Source organism: Mytilus californianus, unplaced genomic scaffold, assembly GCF_021869535.1.
Source record: "Mytilus californianus isolate M0D057914Y unplaced genomic scaffold, xbMytCali1.0.p SCAF_4, whole genome shotgun sequence".
Lineage (NCBI taxonomy): Eukaryota > Metazoa > Mollusca > Bivalvia > Mytilida > Mytilidae > Mytilus > Mytilus californianus.
In genome coordinates this window covers 39,090,882-39,109,506 of record NW_026262690.1, presented here as the reverse complement: position 1 = coordinate 39,109,506, position 18,625 = coordinate 39,090,882, and the positions used below count along the sequence as shown (strand labels likewise).

At 31.0% G+C, this 18,625-nt stretch overlaps 2 protein-coding genes across 3 annotated transcripts in view; one reads left to right on the top strand and one right to left on the bottom strand.

The window, feature by feature from the left end:
* Window positions 1-1,996: 1,996 nt before the first annotated feature.
* Window positions 1,997-12,687, bottom strand: LOC127698299 (putative lipoyltransferase 2, mitochondrial). 2 transcript variants are annotated; one of them, XM_052201696.1, is made up of 3 exons: window positions 12,603-12,687; window positions 3,378-3,849; window positions 1,997-2,822 (listed from the first exon to the last, which is right to left on the bottom strand). In XM_052201696.1, exons 2-3 carry the CDS (start codon window positions 3,838-3,840, stop codon window positions 2,560-2,562), a joined length of 726 nt encoding a protein of 241 aa, XP_052057656.1. In that variant the 5' UTR covers window positions 3,841-3,849; window positions 12,603-12,687; the 3' UTR covers window positions 1,997-2,559. The 2 variants fall into 2 exon arrangements, with proteins under 2 accessions (XP_052057656.1, XP_052057655.1); XM_052201695.1 differs by lacking the exon at window positions 12,603-12,687 and adding an exon at window positions 4,980-5,184.
* Window positions 12,688-12,774: 87 nt separating this feature from the next.
* The window catches only part of LOC127698261 (protein ECT2-like), a 48,982-nt gene continuing 43,131 nt past the window's right edge, over window positions 12,775-18,625 (top strand). The window contains exons 1-4 of the mRNA XM_052201640.1: window positions 12,775-12,831; window positions 15,016-15,092; window positions 15,533-15,712; window positions 18,016-18,105. Of these exons, the coding sequence (XP_052057600.1) occupies window positions 12,780-12,831; window positions 15,016-15,092; window positions 15,533-15,712; window positions 18,016-18,105 (399 nt within the window). The 5' untranslated portion in view covers window positions 12,775-12,779. The remainder of the gene's footprint in view (window positions 12,832-15,015; window positions 15,093-15,532; window positions 15,713-18,015; window positions 18,106-18,625) is intronic.

Here is an 18,625-nt window from a genome sequence, read left to right as displayed (position 1 = left end):
CTGACTGTATTCTGGGACTATTATACTAATAGTATAATAGTCCCAGCTGTATTGCAGATCTAGTGTAGTCATTTCACTAATGAAATAAAAATAATTCTACAAAACGCCGCTTTGCATTGCAACTTAACCTTAGACCTACATGTACCATGCATCAAAAATGTTCTAGGGAAGACTGAGCTAGTAATATACGTCCTTGCATGGTCCCTTTAATACTGTTACCCAAAATAAGGTTGATTTTCATCTAGCGTAAAAGTGACTAAACCCCCTCAAAACTCCTAGCTGAAACCCCTGCAGTTAACATAAGACAATGTTTGACATGCCCTTTTTGAAATATCAATCATCGTGCTAAAGTGCCCTTTTCATGATTGGCTCCCTGCCCTTTTGAAATCCTAGTTGGAACACTGTATGCACAAACTCTGGCTTTGAAAGAAAATCCTGGATCAGCTATTAGTACTGGTACAAAAGATGACCATTTCAGTTTATCTTTTAGATTTTTGTCGAGCCTTCGACTTTAGTCGAAAAAGCGAGACATAGCGATCCTACATTCCGTCGGCGTCATCGTCGTCGTTGGCGGCGTCCACAAATATTCACTCTGTGGTTAAAGTTTTTGAAATTTTAATAACTTTCTTAAACTATCCTGGATTTCTACCAAACTTGGACAGAAGCTTGTTTATGATCATAAGATAGTATTCAGAAATAAATTTTGTAAAAATAAAATTCCATTTTTTTCCGTTTTTAACTTATAAATGGACTTAGTTTTTCTGCCGGGAAATATTACATTCACTCTGTGGTTAAAGTTTTTAAAATTTTAATAACTTTCTTAAACTATCCTGGGTTTCTACCAAACTTGGACAGAAGCTTGTTTATGATCATAAGATAGTATACAGAAGTAATTTTTGTAAAAAAAAAAAAATCCATTTTTTCCTTATTTTACTTTTAAATGGACTTAGATTTTCTGCCAGGAAACAACACATTCACTCTGTGGTTAAAGTTTTAAAAAAAATAACTTTCTTCTACTATTTTGGATTTGTACCAAACTTGGACAGAACCTTGTTTATGATCAAATGCTAATATCTAGAAGGAAATTTTGTTTTCTTCCAGTTAACATTACATTCAGTCTGCAGTTAATTTAGTTATTAAACATTTATTAGATTCATAAACTATCCTGGATTTTTACCAAACTTGGACAGAAGCTTCTTACAATAAAAAGATAGTATCAAGAGGAATATTTTTATTGATTTACTTCCTCATTTTTGTTGAGCCTGCGATTAACAGAAAAAGTAGGCGAGACACTGGGTTCCGCGGAACCCTTCCGAATTTTTTGTTTACTATTCCTTTCACAATGCCACTTTAGTCTTCAAGTTTTTATAGTAACAAACATTCACACAATATTAACTTTTACTTATTTTTGTTTGATTCAACAAAGTTTAAGGGGATTTAATGAGTGACTTCCAAGGCAACATTTCATAACTGTTACAAAATAATCTGGTTAGGTTTCCTATTAAGAGCCAATCCGCCAGAAAACCATGCAATATTCAGAAGATTGACATATTCTTTGTTAAAACCTAAGATAATATTTAATGCTTTTAAATTGTCATTAACAAGGGAACAATTGTTTATACTAAATAAGAGATTCCAATTTTAGTACAAGTCCTAAATAAATAAAAGTTGTGAATTGAACCAGTTTTTACATGGAATTAGCTGGTAAATTACATGGTTATTCTATTCTTTTGAATTTAGAATCATGAAAAGGGTCTCACTTGTCTCGTGGTAATGTACTTGCACAGATTGTGGGGAGTTATATATATGGCCTGTAAAATATAGCTATCAAACCAGAAACAATAGAATTTTGATTGCATATTATACTTTTTACCCCTAGAAGTGCAGGAAAACAATTTTCTAAAGCACCATCAAAACGTCATGTAGACACAATTCTATTATTATAAATGCCAAGAATAAATTTGTACAGATTTTCAATTCAGAAAAAACAAAAACATTTTGTCTGATTTCTTTATAAAAATAAGCAAAGATATGTTAATCCAGGAAGACTCAATGACTGATTTACATGATTATAATAACATTATAATAACAAACTTTATCTATTAAGCCAAACTAAGAATATTAAAAGGACAATCCATAAATTTTATTGCATTCTGCAAGAATAATCATACTCCTAAATATATTTCTACATTTTAGATTAAATTAATTTTACCAACTTATGGAATTTACTTGACTGTTGACTAAAACTGACCATTCATGATATGTCACTTTGTCAGTATACAATAAAAATTAAAAAAAACAATGTATAATTATTTGAATTTGAAAAGGCTCTTTTGTAAATATTGTTTGGTTCATTGTGTTGTTGGATTGCTGTCTCATGACACATACCTCACATCTCTTTTTGTTCGTTTCTTAACCTTAAATTGTTATTCACAATTTTGTATACTCTGTCCAATAGACCATTTTTAATTAATGATTAATTTATTAGTCATAAGTCTGGATCTATAAAAATGTTATTATTAAATATATTTTGTTGGTAAAGTTAACCATGTTACATTGTTATACATGTATACTAATTTTGTTTTTATATTCCTCTGTCTCTTCATGTATATACTTTAACTGACAATCAAATTGTCTTTGAAAAGTTTCTAAAAATGGTCTAACAGCATCATTTATTTTAATATCACAGCCCTTTTCTTTACTAAGGGATGTAACATCTTTTCCTTCTAATCCACAAGGTACTATATGTTTGAACCAGTTCAAATCAGTATTACAGTTCAATGATACACCATGAGTTGTTACATATCTGCGACCATGAACACCTACAATATAATAACTACTTATCAAATTTAAACAAATTATCTTTAAGGCATTAAATTTAATGCTACACAATATATCAGAAATTATAAATGAATTCTCACACTCATTAGCACAAAGTCTAATTAAACAAACGAATAAACTGTTATTTATTAATGATGGATGGATGGTTGTTTTATGTCCAGTGGCAAATTAAATGCATATTCAGGATGAAAACAATATGTTTATGTGACAGCTAATCAACCACTTGGATATATATAGTTTTTCTCCAATTAATGACATCAATATCAGAACTTTTCTAGTATTAATTGAGAAATTCATATTATTTTATGATAGCAAAAGGGTGGCAAATTGTAGCTTAAAAATAAATATATTCAGTTTTATTATATTTTTTTTTCATTTAACAGTTTACAAACCACATAAAGTGTTTAATCATTCTATCCCTCTTTTTGTATTAAGCATTTTACAACTGTGGAAAATATCAATATCTAAATGAATATCTTTCATGTCTTTCACAAACAAAGATGGCTATTATTGGTGGTAATTTGGTTAAAACATACCAATAGCTCCAATTTTCCTATCTCCAATCCATACCCCTGTATCTTCTGTTGTATGGGCATTCATACCATAATACTGACAAGTTCCGATCATTGTCTTTTCCATGGAGCAAATATACCACTTCATATTTGGTGTGAAATATTTAAGATTTAAAACTGGATAAGCAACAAGTTGTCCAGGTCCATGAAAAGTAATTAAACCTCCTCTATCTGTTCTGTAAAATTCAGCACCTAGCTTCTTTAGTTTTTGTTCATATTCTTCAGAATAGTCTTTAGATCTAATTCCAGTGGTATAAACTGGGTTATGTTCCACAAGTAATACAACATTTTCTCCTTTTGCACCATGCACTCCTGCCATACTGTCTAAATGCTGTCGTGCAAATTTGTTCTGTACTTTATAAGCATCTAGGAATCCCATTCTTCCAAGATTTAATACACTCACAATCCTGTTGTAAGAGCACATCATTACATTTTTCTGTGATTGAAAAAAAAGAAACAAGTATTTTAGTAATCATTATTCTAATACAATGTAACTTGAAAGAAGATTGACAATGATATAAAATATTCTAATGACCAAGCTGTAAATTAAATTTTCTCTTAGCTATTTTTCCACTTGTCAATAATCGACTACATATATACCATCTTAAATTATTGATTTTGATAAATCAAGAAAAAGGTTGTCATTTTAGAGATGACATGCTGTCATGAGAGCTCCCTATAATAAAAAAAATTGATTCACATTCAGTCATTAACAAATAAGGCTGCAATGAATTATTGAAGAGAAAGGACACTGATTTGATGCCATTAAAACAATCAAACATTGCTATTCTGATCATTTTTGTAGAGCCTGCGACATTTATGTAGTGAAAGCAAGACATAGCAATCCTAGATTCTGTCGGTGGCAGTGTCAACATTTAGGTTCAGTCTGTGGTTAAAGGTTTTTTTTAAACATCAATAACTTTCCATGGATTTTTCCAGAGCAAAATGTTGAAAATATTTATTTTCATTTCTCTGTATTTTACTGATAAATGGACTTGGTTTTTTTTACAGTTATCATTAAGATTTAGTCTGAGGTTAAAAGTTTTTTTCAGTCATCAATAACTTTGTCAAATTTCAGGGAATTTTATGAAATTTGGACTGAAGCTTGTTTATGATCAAAAGACATTATCCAGGGCAAAATTTTGAAAACATTTATATTCATTTTTCGTATATTACTGATAAATGGACTTAGTTTTATTTTACAGTAAATACAGTCTGGGGTTAAAGTTTGTTACACCTGCATTACTTTGTCAAACCTTCATAGAATTTTATGAATGGCAGAAGCTTTTTTATGATTAAGAGACAATGTCTGAAGCAAACTTTAGAAAATATATTTTTTCATTTTCAGTATTTTTTTGATAGATGGACTTTTAAATATTTTTTTTTTAAGTTTACATTTACAGACAGTCTGGGATTAAATCTTTTTGACATGATAAATTTGTAAACCATAATGGATTGTTATGAAACTTGGACAGAAGCTAATCTTCAAGACCAAGAAATACCATCTAAAGAAAATGTTTGAATTTTTTTTTTTAAATTCTGTATTTTACTGATAAATGGATTCACTTTTTAAGTCTGTATTACACTTTTACATTGACAGCAGCAATTGCAGGTGAGAGACAGCGTTCCGCAGAACCCCTTACAATCTTTTTTCTTTCTATGATAAATACATGTAGCCTCAACTTCTGTCTGTTGTTTGATTTCAACTAGACAGCTGCCCATTTGCCTAAAAAAAATACAACATTTCAGTCTTTGAAATTATGAATTATAATTTTCTTACACATATTACTCCAATTCTTAATCCTATGCACTGTACAAGTTAATTGCAAAGGATAAAGTTGGAAAGAATAGTAAATTTTACATCATAATGCACATCAAGCTTGTTTAAACAAGAATGCACACACTGAAATGTCTTGCCTGCTTTACATATATTGTGATTGAACTTATGTTGATCAGTCTGTAATGAAGGTTTTACTACAAGTATCACATAAACTTAATATTATTCATGGAAATAAGGTAAAGGTCAGTCAGAGGCCAGACATACATGTACACCTTACAATCATACCATACACCAAATATAGTGAGCCTATTGTTTATATCATCTGAGATACAGACCTACATGTTATAACGAAAACTGAACATTGACCAATGAACCAAAAATTAAGGTCAAGGTAAGATAATACCTGCCAGACAGACATGTACACCTTACAATCATTCCATACACCCAACTACAGTTGACATATTGCTTAAAGTAATTGATAAACTGACAAAACCACGAAACTTAACATTGTCCAATGAACCATAAAAAAAAGTCAAGGTCGTATGAAACCTGCCAGACAGACATGTGACATGTACACCTTACAATCATACCATACATCAAATACAGCTAATCTATTGCTTATAGTATCTGAGAAAAAGACCAAACCGTTACATAACTTAACATTAACCAATGAACCATGAAAATGAGGTCAAGGTCAGATGAGACCTGCCAGTTGGACATGTACACCTCACAATCATTCCATAAATAAATATAGTCTGACCTATTGCTTATTGTATATGAGATACAGACTTGACCAGAAAAACTTAATTTTGACCACTGATCCATGAAATGAGGTTGAGATCAGGTGAACCCTGTCTGACAGACATGTATGGCTTGCAAGGGTTCCATATACATTTTTTACTAAATATAATCATGATAATTATCCTTTTTCTGTCATTACTCATTATAAGTGAGTATTTCACATGACAAAAAAACTATAATTTTTTTCAAGCAGTTGCTGAACAATGAAAATGAGTCAATGACAATGAACATATGACAGATGGATACCTTGTAACATTAGGGATCTACATACAAGATATGAAGCAACCAGGTCGTGTATCTTCTGGAATATAAAGATTTATATAGCTGTCGCTGCTGGATTGTAATCCCGCTCTGCAGGGGAGACAAAAAATATATGAAATAAAATCTTTGTAAAACATCTGTTTTCTTTATCCAAAATGATTACTGGTATCCCCCCACTGAGTGCTGACATAAGATTCTGATAACTCTCTCAATAAAAAGTTTCTTTTTTTTAAAATATGAATATCAAGATGAATAATAGCAATAAAAGAACGGTTTGTTTATATTTCCCTGTACTTTATGAGACAGTTGTCAGTGTCTCATGAACATCCATATTTATATCCTTCTCAAAATATTATTATGTCTTCCTCAAACTAGTAGTTATTGTGATCTTTTGGAATTTGATTAATTAACTTCAAAACAAAAACCAAGAGTAGTTTGGAGTGTTTACACATTTTCTGAAACATAAAATGCATTTAAAATTTAATTACCTAGTTCCTGCCATGCCATAAAACTTTACCAAGTGCACAGATTTGTCTGTATTATTATACTCAGAAGAAAATTTGTGATGTAAATATGGCCATATTTGCCAAAAGTTTATGATGAACCTTTAGTATAGGGTGCCCTGTCAACGAATTTGATCGATTTGGGTTAACGATATAACACACCGCTGTATTTTATATCATTGGAAAGAGGAGAACAAGCCTCATCGAAATATTGATGTCGTCGTTGTCTACAGTGGTCACAATTTTCTTGAATTTAGGTCAAAGGTCAAAGTTAAAATTTCACGGAAAAAGCAGAGTCACGTTTAGACAGCTAGCCGCCCCTACATATATGCGTGTATAGCAAAATAAATTCAAATAATTCAAAGTATTATAACTATAGTTTCTATATTTAGGATTAATTAGATGTTTCTGTTGCCAAATATGGTTCGAGATTGACATTTGTACTTACAGGTTGCACATTTACAATTTTCTTTCAGCTGTTAAATAACAGTGACCTTGACCTATTAAAATTTCCAAATTCTGACTTTTTACACAAGATTCGATATAAGTGATCTCTAGAGATGTTTTTAGATATTAACATTTATAAGTTGCCCTCCCAAAATGTTATTTTTCTGTCTTTTTATAGAAGGTGTTCGTAATGATTTTCTGGGTAAATATCCAATTTTCCTTTGGTGAGTGTGGAAGCACATCAAATTGTAATTTATTCCAAAACTGGTGTAATATTAACTCAGAATGGATTGAATTAGCAGGTCTGAGTACATTGTATATCTTTGCTTTATAGAAATAAGAAAAAAACTGCAAACGGTGAAAAGGGAGGAGGGTTTCTGTTCAAGTTATGTGAAAACAAAATGACAATTAGAAACAGGTTAATCACTCCATCTTACACACTTATATCAAGTGTACTGTATTTGACTTATTGAGCATAAATTGGCCTACAATTGACATGAAGTTAAAGAATATCTACAAAAAGAGGGTTAATTATGTACAGCATTGATGTATTTTACAAACACTTGTAAACAACATCAATATAATTGAAGTATAGATCTCTGATTTCGTTACCCTCATATGTGCTTATATATACGAGCATGCAAGTTTATATAGATAAGAATTTTAATCAGATTGAAACAACATAGACAAATTACCGAAGCTTAAGTAGTAGCTATTAAGTTTCATTGTCTACTGTTAAGTTGGAAGCCCACCGACCAGGTTTAGGTTAGAGAGCTAATTTCAGTTATTCTCTTTTAAATCGCATTCGACGCAAGTCACAGAATATGGGGCATGCAGAACTGAATCTGATGGTGGCGGCGGCAACACCGTAAACTATTTTATAGCTTCATATTTCAGAGGGTAGAGGAATTGGATGATTCATACTTTGTATATAGGAGTTTCCTTCTGTCATATAATCATTGTCCTTGACCTCATTTTCATTGTTTAGTGACTGCTAAAAAACTGTATAGCTTTTTTTCGTCATGTGAATGTATCACAGTAATATAATCACTTATCATGAGTTCTAGGATAACTATATTTGGTTACTTATATATGGTATCCTTGCAAGGTTTATATGTCCGTCAGACATGGTTCACCTGACCTCGACCTCATTTCGTGGATCAGTGAACAAGGTTTAGTTTCAGTGGTCAAGTCCGTATCTCAGATACTATAAGTAGTGGTCAAATATTTTTGGTGTATGGAATGGTAGCAAGGTGTAAATCTCTTTGTGGAAGAGTTTATCTTACCTTACCTCATTTATATGGAACATTGATAATGTTAATTTGAGGTAAAACTCATTGTATAATATAAATATAAGGAGACGTGAAAGTAAGCAAGTATAGGCAACCGTACGGCCTTCAACAATGAAAAACCCATGAGCCATACTGTATGGTAGGGTATTAAAGGCCCCGATATGAAAAATTTGAACCAATTCATTTGAGAAAACTAACGGCCTAATTTATAACAAAACAATTTAACAAAAACAAGCATTCTGAGAGTATTGCATGACAATACATAGTCCCTTACCGGTTAAGAATTATTGTACTGGAACAAAATGCTAACTTGATCTATAACTTGTCATGGTGTAAACTATATAACAAATATCAAGTCAATATCTTCATGCATGACGAAAAAAAAGTGTGGAAAACTGATTATTTGAGTGAATTTTTTAAGTCCAAGGACCATAACTCTGCACAAAATCATCAGACCGGAACAAAATTCTAACTTGATCTGTAACTTGTCATGATAAAACTATTAACCAATTATTAAATCAATATCTTCAAGCATGACAAAAAAAAGTGCAGAAAACTGATTATTTGAGTGAATTTTTTAAGTCCAAGGACCATAACTCTGCACAAAATCATCTGACCGGAACAAAATTCGAACTTGATCTGTAACTTGTCATGATAAAACTATTAACCAAATTTCAAATCAATATCTTCAAGCACGAAGAAAAAAAGTGTGGAAAACTGATTTGCCAGACTGACGGATGGACAGACAGACAGACGAGACGGAGTGCAAACCTAAAGTCCCCTTCGACTTTGTTGGACTATTGATGACGTCCTTTCATTAGCTTTTTGTAAGGGGATGACCATTTGATTTTGAAAGGGGGAGGGGAAGTGGATTTTGAAAATGAACAAGCATTCTGAGAGTATTGCATGGCAATACATATAGTCCCCTACCGGGTAAAAATTTGTTTTACTGGAACAAAATGCTAACTTGTTCTATAACTTGTCATGGTGTAAACAAAAAGTAAATATCATGTCAATATCTTGAATCTTCAAGCATGACTAAAAACAGTGTGGAAAACTGATTATATGAGTGAAAAATCATTAGATATGTTTAATAGTTCTCTAAAATTAGATATGAAGTCATACAGTGTATATCTATTTTCAAATTATAATCAAATATAATTAATAGTTCCAAATATTCTTTCTTTCATTTGTCACAAACTAATATAGATTTGTAACTTATCTATAAAATGTCAACAACATTTATCTACACAGTGTAATGTATTGAAATATATACATTAATTAAAATAGATTATTATCTAATTAAAGGATTTCTCTTCATAAATTTTTCTTTATATATATATATATAGCATTCCGAAAATTAGTTTATACTTAATAACAAACAAACCTGCTAAAAAATTCTTCAAATAATTTAACAATGAATGTCTTTTAAAAAATGAGTTATCTCCCTTTGTACAGAAATATGGTTTAACATAGTACTCTGACATTAGATATGGTCCATAACTCTGGACTAAATTATCAGACCGGAACAAAATTCGAACTTGATCTGTAACTTGTCATGATAAAACAATATACCAAATATCTTAATAACAAAAATATCTGGTCAATAAAAAGTTTAAAGTTTTGAAAAACAGACACAAAACATATTCCTCCAAAGAAAACAAGCATTCTGTGAGTATTGCATGGCAAAACATAGTCCCCTACCAGTTAAAAATTCATTGTACTGGAACAAAATGCTAACTTCATCTATAATTTGTCATGTTGTAAACTATATAACAAATATCTAGTCAATATCTTCAAGCAAGACGAAAAAAAGTGTAGAACACTGCTTGTTTCAGTGAATTTTCTAAGCCCAAGTACCATAACTCTGCACAAAATCATCAGACCAGAACAAAATTCGAACTTGATCTGTAACTTGTCATGATAAAACTATATACCAATTATCAATTCAATATCTTCGAGCATGACGAAAAAAAGTGCAGAAAACTGAATATTTGAGTGAATTTTCTAAGTCCAAGTACTATAACTCTGCACAAAATCATCAGACAGGAACAAAATTCGAACTTGATCTGTAACTTCATGATAAAACAATATACCAAATATCAAATCAATATCTTCAAGCACGAAGAAAAAGTGTGGAAAACTGATTTGCCGGACTGACGGATGGACAGACAGACAGAGTGCAAACCTAAAGTCCCCTTCGACTTTGTTGGTAGGGGACTAATAACAATCTACAAAGTTAGCTGGCTATTCAAAACAAATAAATCAACCACAAAACAAGCAAAAATGAGAAATGTATTGAGTGATCACTGTCCTTGTTAATGACCTAATAGTGTAAGCTACAAAATGATTAATGGCAATAGAAAATCTGTGTTTAATTGATGTCAAAATGTTGACTATTTTTACGGAGATGTTGTCTACCGTGCCCGGAAATTTAGAAACAATCCTGGTAATTTTATCGATCCTTTAAATAAAATTATTCTAAAAGGTTACCAATTCAACACTGTAATTAGATCTTTTAATATTGTTTTTATTGGTATTGATATTGATTTTGTTATCAGTAAATTAAAAGCAAACTAAATATTATTGTTATACATATGCACATTCATGGATCTACAATTTGTTGGAACCTGTCTCTTGCACAAGGACATGTTTTTCTCTGACTGTTTATGATGTCTATACACTGAATCCATTGGATGTTGAATGTGTAATGTTTGATAATTTAGTCTTAGATGCATGATTTTTTTTATTAGTTGTTATTGGCTTTGAACTAGCTGTCAGTAACTGCGAGTACTCTTAGATCTGTACTTAGTGTCTTTTTGTTGTTGGGATGTACAAGTACCAGGCCACGTCCACTCTGTGTTTTTGTTAGATGTATTTCTATTTATATCCATCTGATGAGTTAAGCCTTTTTCAACTGATTTTTATAGTTCGTTCTTATGTTGTACCGTAACACCACTGTCCCAGGTTAGGGGGTGGGTTGGGATCCCGCTAACATGTTTAACCCCGCCACATTCTGTTTGTATGTGCCTGTCCCAAGTCAGGAGCCTGTAATTCAGTGGTTGTCGTTTGTTGATGTGTTACATATTTGTTTTTCGTTCATTTTTTTGTACATAAATTAGGCCGTTGGTTTCTCGTTTGAATTGTTTTACATTTGTCATTTCGGGGCCTTTAATAGCTGACTATGCGGTATGGGCTTTGTTCATTGTTGAAGGCCGTACAGTGACCTATAGTTGTTAATTTCTGTGTTATTTGGTCTCCTGTGAAGAGTTGTCTCATTGGCAATCATACCACATCTTCTTTTTTATATTAATTTGTGTTTTTAATTGCTAATTTCTTCAAAACGACTTTTATTTCACACATGAAATTTGGCACACACATATATGCATGCACTGTCTTATTGTTTTAATCAGAGTAAAAAATATCATGATGAAACATGTAATAATTTTGCTTTCGATGAAAATGTGGTAAATTTCGCGTAAAATTTTAATCTTATTAAAATGCTGAAATACTTATACTAAAATCACTTAAATACTTTCGCTTTTGTAATAAGATATATTTAATATATAAACTATATTATAAGTACTATTTTAGCCACCAACAAAAAGCGTAATAGTTTTATTTTTCATGTTAAAGATTCCACGTACAAAATGGAATCTGGGGTACCCTGTAAAAACATGAAATTTAAAAAGTCGTGACCACAGGAACTTACGATGACAATCATGATTGTAAAATATAATGATTTTCCTAAAATTAGCCGTGTGTAATCCGTTAGCTTAAACTCGTTAACTAGAGGACTTTTTGGACGCTTTGCACCCTACTACTTTAAGTCTTCTCAGTTCCAATATCAAATTATTTTTTTTTCATGTATAAGCTATACAAAATATTGAAAACTTTTCACAGCCTGAAGCTTGAAATAGCTCTGTGACCCAGTTTTTTATAATATTTTTTCAAAAAGCATGTTATAAATTGCATTTTGACAAATTATTAACATAAAATCTATTTTTTTTCACTTTCTTGATGATCAAAACTAACAATTTTATTAAATCGTGGTGAATTGACCGAAAGAAAAGGATTAAATCGAAATTACTATTTCTTTAATTACCAGTAAGCTTGTATTGTAGTCGTCCAATTCATTTGGAATTGGAACTAATTTGTATTTGTTGACATTTTTCTTGACAGTATGCTACTTCCTGTTTTTGTTTTGAACTATGGGAATTTTTCTTCAAATTTATAAGCCAATCAAAATTGAGGTTTGTTTGAACAGCGCCATTTTCAAGTTATGGAAACAATGTCGGAGTGTAAAACAAAGCCCGACGTACCCTTAGATGATGGCACGTTGTTATAACATTAAGTTAAAAGGCCTCATATAAAATTCAATTTTTCAATATTTTGATGATGTAAATAACAAAGGCAAATCAGGGTTTTACTGTTCTCCCTTCGTGTTTAAGATTCACCCAACTCACTCGAGCACTATAGGGCTCCAGTTGTTTTTGGTCGGAAATATGTGAATGGCGACTGGAATGAATCCTAAATTGTACTTAAGAGACGCCTTTTGCCCAATATAGAACGCATACTTGACTGGCACATTTAATATTTTAAGATTTATAATATAAAAGTAAGAAATCATATGTGGTATGATTGCCAAATTGAGACAACACTCCACTAGAGTCTAGTAGAGACCAAGTTAACAACTATTGGTCACCAACCATAGGTCACCATATGGCCTTCAGTAATGATCAAAACTAAAACTGCAATGCAAGCAATAAGGTGCTGAAATGACAAATGTAAAACAATTCAAACGAGAATACTAACAGCCTTATAATTTTATAGCTGCGGAACTGTAGCTCTTAGGTCCTTTTGATATTTTTAGCAAAATTACAGGCTCTTTAGACTTTACTTAGGACAGGCACACACAGAATGTAATGGGGTTAATCTATATATATATAGCAATTTCCCCTTCTTACCAAGTCAACATGGTCAATGAAACAGCATATTTTTCATTTAAAAGTGAAGAATATAAAAAACAAACAATTTATTTCTTGAGAAAAGATGTGAAAGTATTGACTTTACAGATCGGTCGTACGTTATTTCAAAGAAACAACTTTATGATGTATTTTCTTTCACTTCCGGTATTTGTTACTTGAGATCTAATTTTCGGCAAAAAAAGTTTGATACTTCATTAGAAAGTGATCAAAATTGCCTTTAGTTAATGGTTGATCCATTGATTGCATTAAAAGCGTCATATTCCTTTCCTAATCGCTTATCAAACTTTGTTTATTTTTGTAAATTTTCTTCGTCCGCCGTTGAAATATTTGTACGAACCATGGATTGGAGGCAGGATTCATCGGAAGCGGACCCGCTATGACCGAAATTTGTATTCTTACTATAATAACTACAGACGCCTGAATTGAACAGCTGACAAAAGAATAATGACCCCAAAAGTGAAAATTACGCATTCCACACCCATTAACAGACTTTTGGTTAAATCTCCTTGCTAAATGTATATATTTCCATTTAAATGCATTGTTTCAATTTATTAATTAAAGTTGCTTAACTTAGTTAAATTTATAAATCTTTTTAATGAGAAAAAGTGAATTTCATTAAGAAGATAAAAAGAATAGTTTTTTAATTGCATTTAAATTGCTATAAGATACTTTTTTTTCCTTTTTGATGTAAAAAAGTTCTTTTAAGTGCTAGATATTTAGTCGGTAGATTCTGACAAGAGGATTAATATAATTATGCAACTATAAATGATTATTTAAGACATAAACTGAAACAACTGTTACTTTTTGACTCGGGTATGAATTGAACACCTATTTAAAAAAAAGGATTCTTATGGCCCTTTATAATATAGTTAAAACCAAACATTGTAGCGCCGCGAGCGAACGAGCACTTTTCTTTCAAATCTCACCACTTCTCCCTACCAGTTTCAAAAAGAGAAGTCACTTCTCCCTATGATTTTGAAGTAGTGTGAGCCCTGTAATAATAATAATAATAATAAATATTATAATTATTATTATTATTATGAAGTACATATCGAAGAATTAAGCAACAAAATTATATAGAAGGTTAAAAAATCTAACGTCACATTAAACAATAACACAATGTAACCGTAGACAAGAATATTATTGTTACATTCGTAATTAATTAGTTCCTTACCTAACCCTGCATTCCGGCAATTAGTCTCCAATGTAACAATAACTTTTTTATTGTTGTTACATTTCAATGTAACCGTAGCCAGTGTCTATATATATATATATACAATCCTTTCAATTCCAAAAGAATAAAGTACAGCATAATGTCACAAAGTGTCTTATAATCTGATACCCATTGGTTGGACAGGCTAATCATGTGCTTTAAATGGGAAAGTGAAAACCGTTACTATGATGATTCCAAAGTGTGCTTTTATACATCTATGATAAACATGTACTGAAGTAGTGGTGTATTTTCTTTCCATATTTTTTTAACTGCTGATAACCACTTTAATTGAGATTATTGTATTTGAACTATTTCAGACACAAAAGACAGTTGTAAGGTGGTTCTTGTTGGCAAAGATACTCAAAAAAATGAAAAATTGAAAACAACACTTGAGGTATGAATTGGATCACCTGACTTTGGCAATCACAATACAGGTATACCAGTGGTATACAATTTTATTCCAGTTAAGTCAGGTGATCCTATGAATTTTATTAGTCATAATATGCAAGTAAAGAAATTATATGATTCAAACTTGGTATGTACAGTAATGCAGATATTCTGCACAACCTGACCATATGAGTAATTGATCTAAATTTATCTCTATTCCTTTTTATTTAATGCTTCAGAATACTTTCAAATTTGCCAATTGAAATGTACTTGTTTAATTTGGAATGTTGATCACAACCAGTTTGTGAATTTGCTGATATTAATTGCTACTACTATTTTGGAAAAATTGCAAGTTATTGACATTAAATTTGTAATAATAAGCTCACATATAGGAAACTCAATTTGAATGTATTTGTGATTCACTTAACTCATTTTTTCCATTTCCAGGAATTAAAAATTGCCTATGTAAACTCTGAAGATGGACTTGATTGTGTTCAGGATGCCTCAGAATGGGATACAGCATTTGTCCTGGAAAACTTTGAAGGCCATGTATTCCATAAATTACATAAAGCAGAGACCTGGATAGTAGGCCCACCTATCATATTTCAGTGTGCTATAGATAAAAAAGTAATATGCTTCACTTATAAGCATTTAGTTCATACAAGTACCTGGAAAATTTCATTTCTGAAAGTTTGTAAGCTTTCCTCCTGTCAAAGAGATATGATAAGGATTTTTGTTCAACAGTGACTTTTGCCTTAAGTGCACTAAACTGTACTTTGAAATATGAACTGATTTCTCTATAAGTGCATTCCCCTGAATAATATTTTGATACTTCATAAACTGATTATGTTAATTTTTATATACAAGGCATTGTAAAGGTCTTACATCAATTGAGAAATCTTCAAGTGTTTCCTTATATAATTCAATGCACTTTAAGCACAAGTTAAAAAAACCAATTTAAAATAGACAAACATAACAGGCAAAACCTGTTTTACAGGAGAGAAAATAAGTTTGAGAACTGGAATTTTTTCCAGTTAATTATAATTGACTATAAAATGATTGAAGGGGGTACATTTGTCTCTGACAGTTATTACATTACCTTGTCCACATTTTCATTGTTAACATGTTAAATGATAAGGTCAATTTTTACAGGTTAAACGTTAAATAGACAACAACTCAACCAAATATAAAACAAATTATTTTGTAAACCAACTTATGTTCCCAGATACTTTATTTCCCATTTGAACCTCTCGAACAATTGTCATGGTAATAAATTTTCCTGATTTCTTCAACTGCTTTAAGTATTTGTATAAGGAAAGTTCCAAGTTTCACATATTCTTTACAATTGACATTCACATTATTTTTCTAGTAGCGAAAATAAATCACTCGCAAAATAATAGTTGGTTAACAGTACTTCAAAAGTTTGAAATACAGTCTTCAAAGAATTTTATGTATTGTTGAATTTTATTAGAAATGTTATTTTTACATCAAATTCAAACTTTAACATCTTAAAAAGTAAATCATGAAAGTATATTTTTCTTATATTTAGAGAGTTCATATCAATCAGCATCAACAATTACTCTAAATTTTAGGAGGAAAGAAAATCAGCATACGATCTCCTCTTTATTGTATGCCCTTATTATAAGTGTAAAGACAAACAGGTACATGAACATCTAGCAGTCAAGGATATAACTCTATAGGGTTATTAGAGAAAAATAACGTACATTTGTTATTGTGGACTAAAAAATCAAAGAACTGTGATAACATATTTATGTTACATGTTTCAAAGGGACAATATACATCATTAGTTTTGTTAAAATGCATACAAGTTCTATTGATTTTACTATTGTCTTTATGTATACTTAACTATAGAAAGATATAACAGTTCATAGTTTGCCAATCATGCATAGTACACTTATGTTATTACAGAAAAAAATATGCCTGTAATAACTAAAGGGTGTTATTACAGCTTCTCTACATCACTCCAAAGCATTTGCTCAGACATACATCATGCTTAATTACAATGTATTTTAATTTATTGTAAGAAATAATGATCAGAGCATGTAATGAGGTTCTGCGCAAGCTTCCCAGTAATTCCCAAGTGTCTCATATAATAAGTTACATGCCTACAACAACTAAGCCTTGTTATTACAGCTAAGTTTATCCCTTAAAAGCTTTGTCTCATTGATTTACAATGGTTAATGAAAAATGTATTAATTTAATTCAAAAATTAGTTATCAAGGCTATGCATTTAGTTTCTGCACAAATTTTCAAGAGTTCCCTAGAGCCCACTAAAAATTAAAATATTTATGATTTATTTTACAAATAACAAACATATGTTATTACAGATTTAGAAAATTTAAGGATTAAAGAGTAGACAACTCATGAAAGAATAGATCTGTAATAACACATGCAAGATATTTTCTGTAATAACCCTATAGAGTTATATCCCTGACTGTCTAGTGACAACAAATTGTTTCACTTGCAAACACTGATAAATGGAATTCTTCAAAATTGATGATTTTCATTCATGCCAAAAGTGTACAGACTACAGTTTGTGTATTAAAATTTGGATTTTTGAAGTATACTTGCCATCATTTGCTGGACTCGTAACTTTCATAGACTGTTTTGTATCAAATTTCAGTCTATGATTATAATATTACTCAAAGACTACAGTGTTTAAAGAAAAACTCTTGTCCACAGTCCCAATATATATTTAACACCATATGTTGTAGTATTATTATAGAGAAAAGAGATATTTAATGGACTTATGTCTGTTTTACTGGTTATGAAAGCTGAAGTAGCATGCAACAGGATCATAAGAATTTGAAAAGTCAATGTGTCATACACCTGTTGATTGAATATAATGTACAAATGTATAGTTATTAGAAATTAGATTCATATCTTGAATATTTTGATTTTTTTTCTAGCCAATACCACAGCACACAAGACCATTATTTTGTACAGCTATGCAGGGTGTTATTGTTTGCTTTACTGGTTTTAGTAGGAGAGAAGAAGTGGTTAGTACAATCTAATTAAAATCAGATCTTTCACTTTGCTAAATTAGATTTGCTTTGTTGTTCGTGCAAGATCTGAAAGCATAAGGGGTCATGTTGGCATGACCCTCCATGCAAACTTTTAAGCAGCCAATCATTTTTAAGGACATGCTGGCACTTTGATTACCAAATTTTTCCCACTGAATAAAACAATGAAACTTGAGTAAAGTTGAAAATGTTTCGAATATGGTCAGTGCATAAAACCGAAACAATGTCGGGAAATTGAATGGTTTAAACATTGAATTTTCTAACTATATATAAACAATGTTTTTGATAGTTCATAGTAAAACATACTGAAATTTGTTTTGAAGTCAATGATATTTCGTATTCAGTTGTTTTGAAGTCAATGATATTTGGTATTCAGTTGTATTAGCATTAGCGCATCTCATTTTCATGGAGATTATATTGTAATGCCTCCTCCATCATGGTTGATTTACTTTGAAATGTTTGCACTGGCCATGTTACGGGTTATGATTGTCAGTTA

Coding starts and splice junctions, on each gene's coding strand:
- LOC127698299 (XM_052201696.1), bottom strand. CDS start 3,840: ATGATGTGCTCTTACAACAGGATTGTGAGTGTATTAAATCTTGGAAGA. Junction 2,823..3,377: donor TAGGAAAATTGGAGCTATTG/GTATGTTTTAAC, acceptor ATTATATTGTAG/GTGTTCATGGTCGCAGATAT.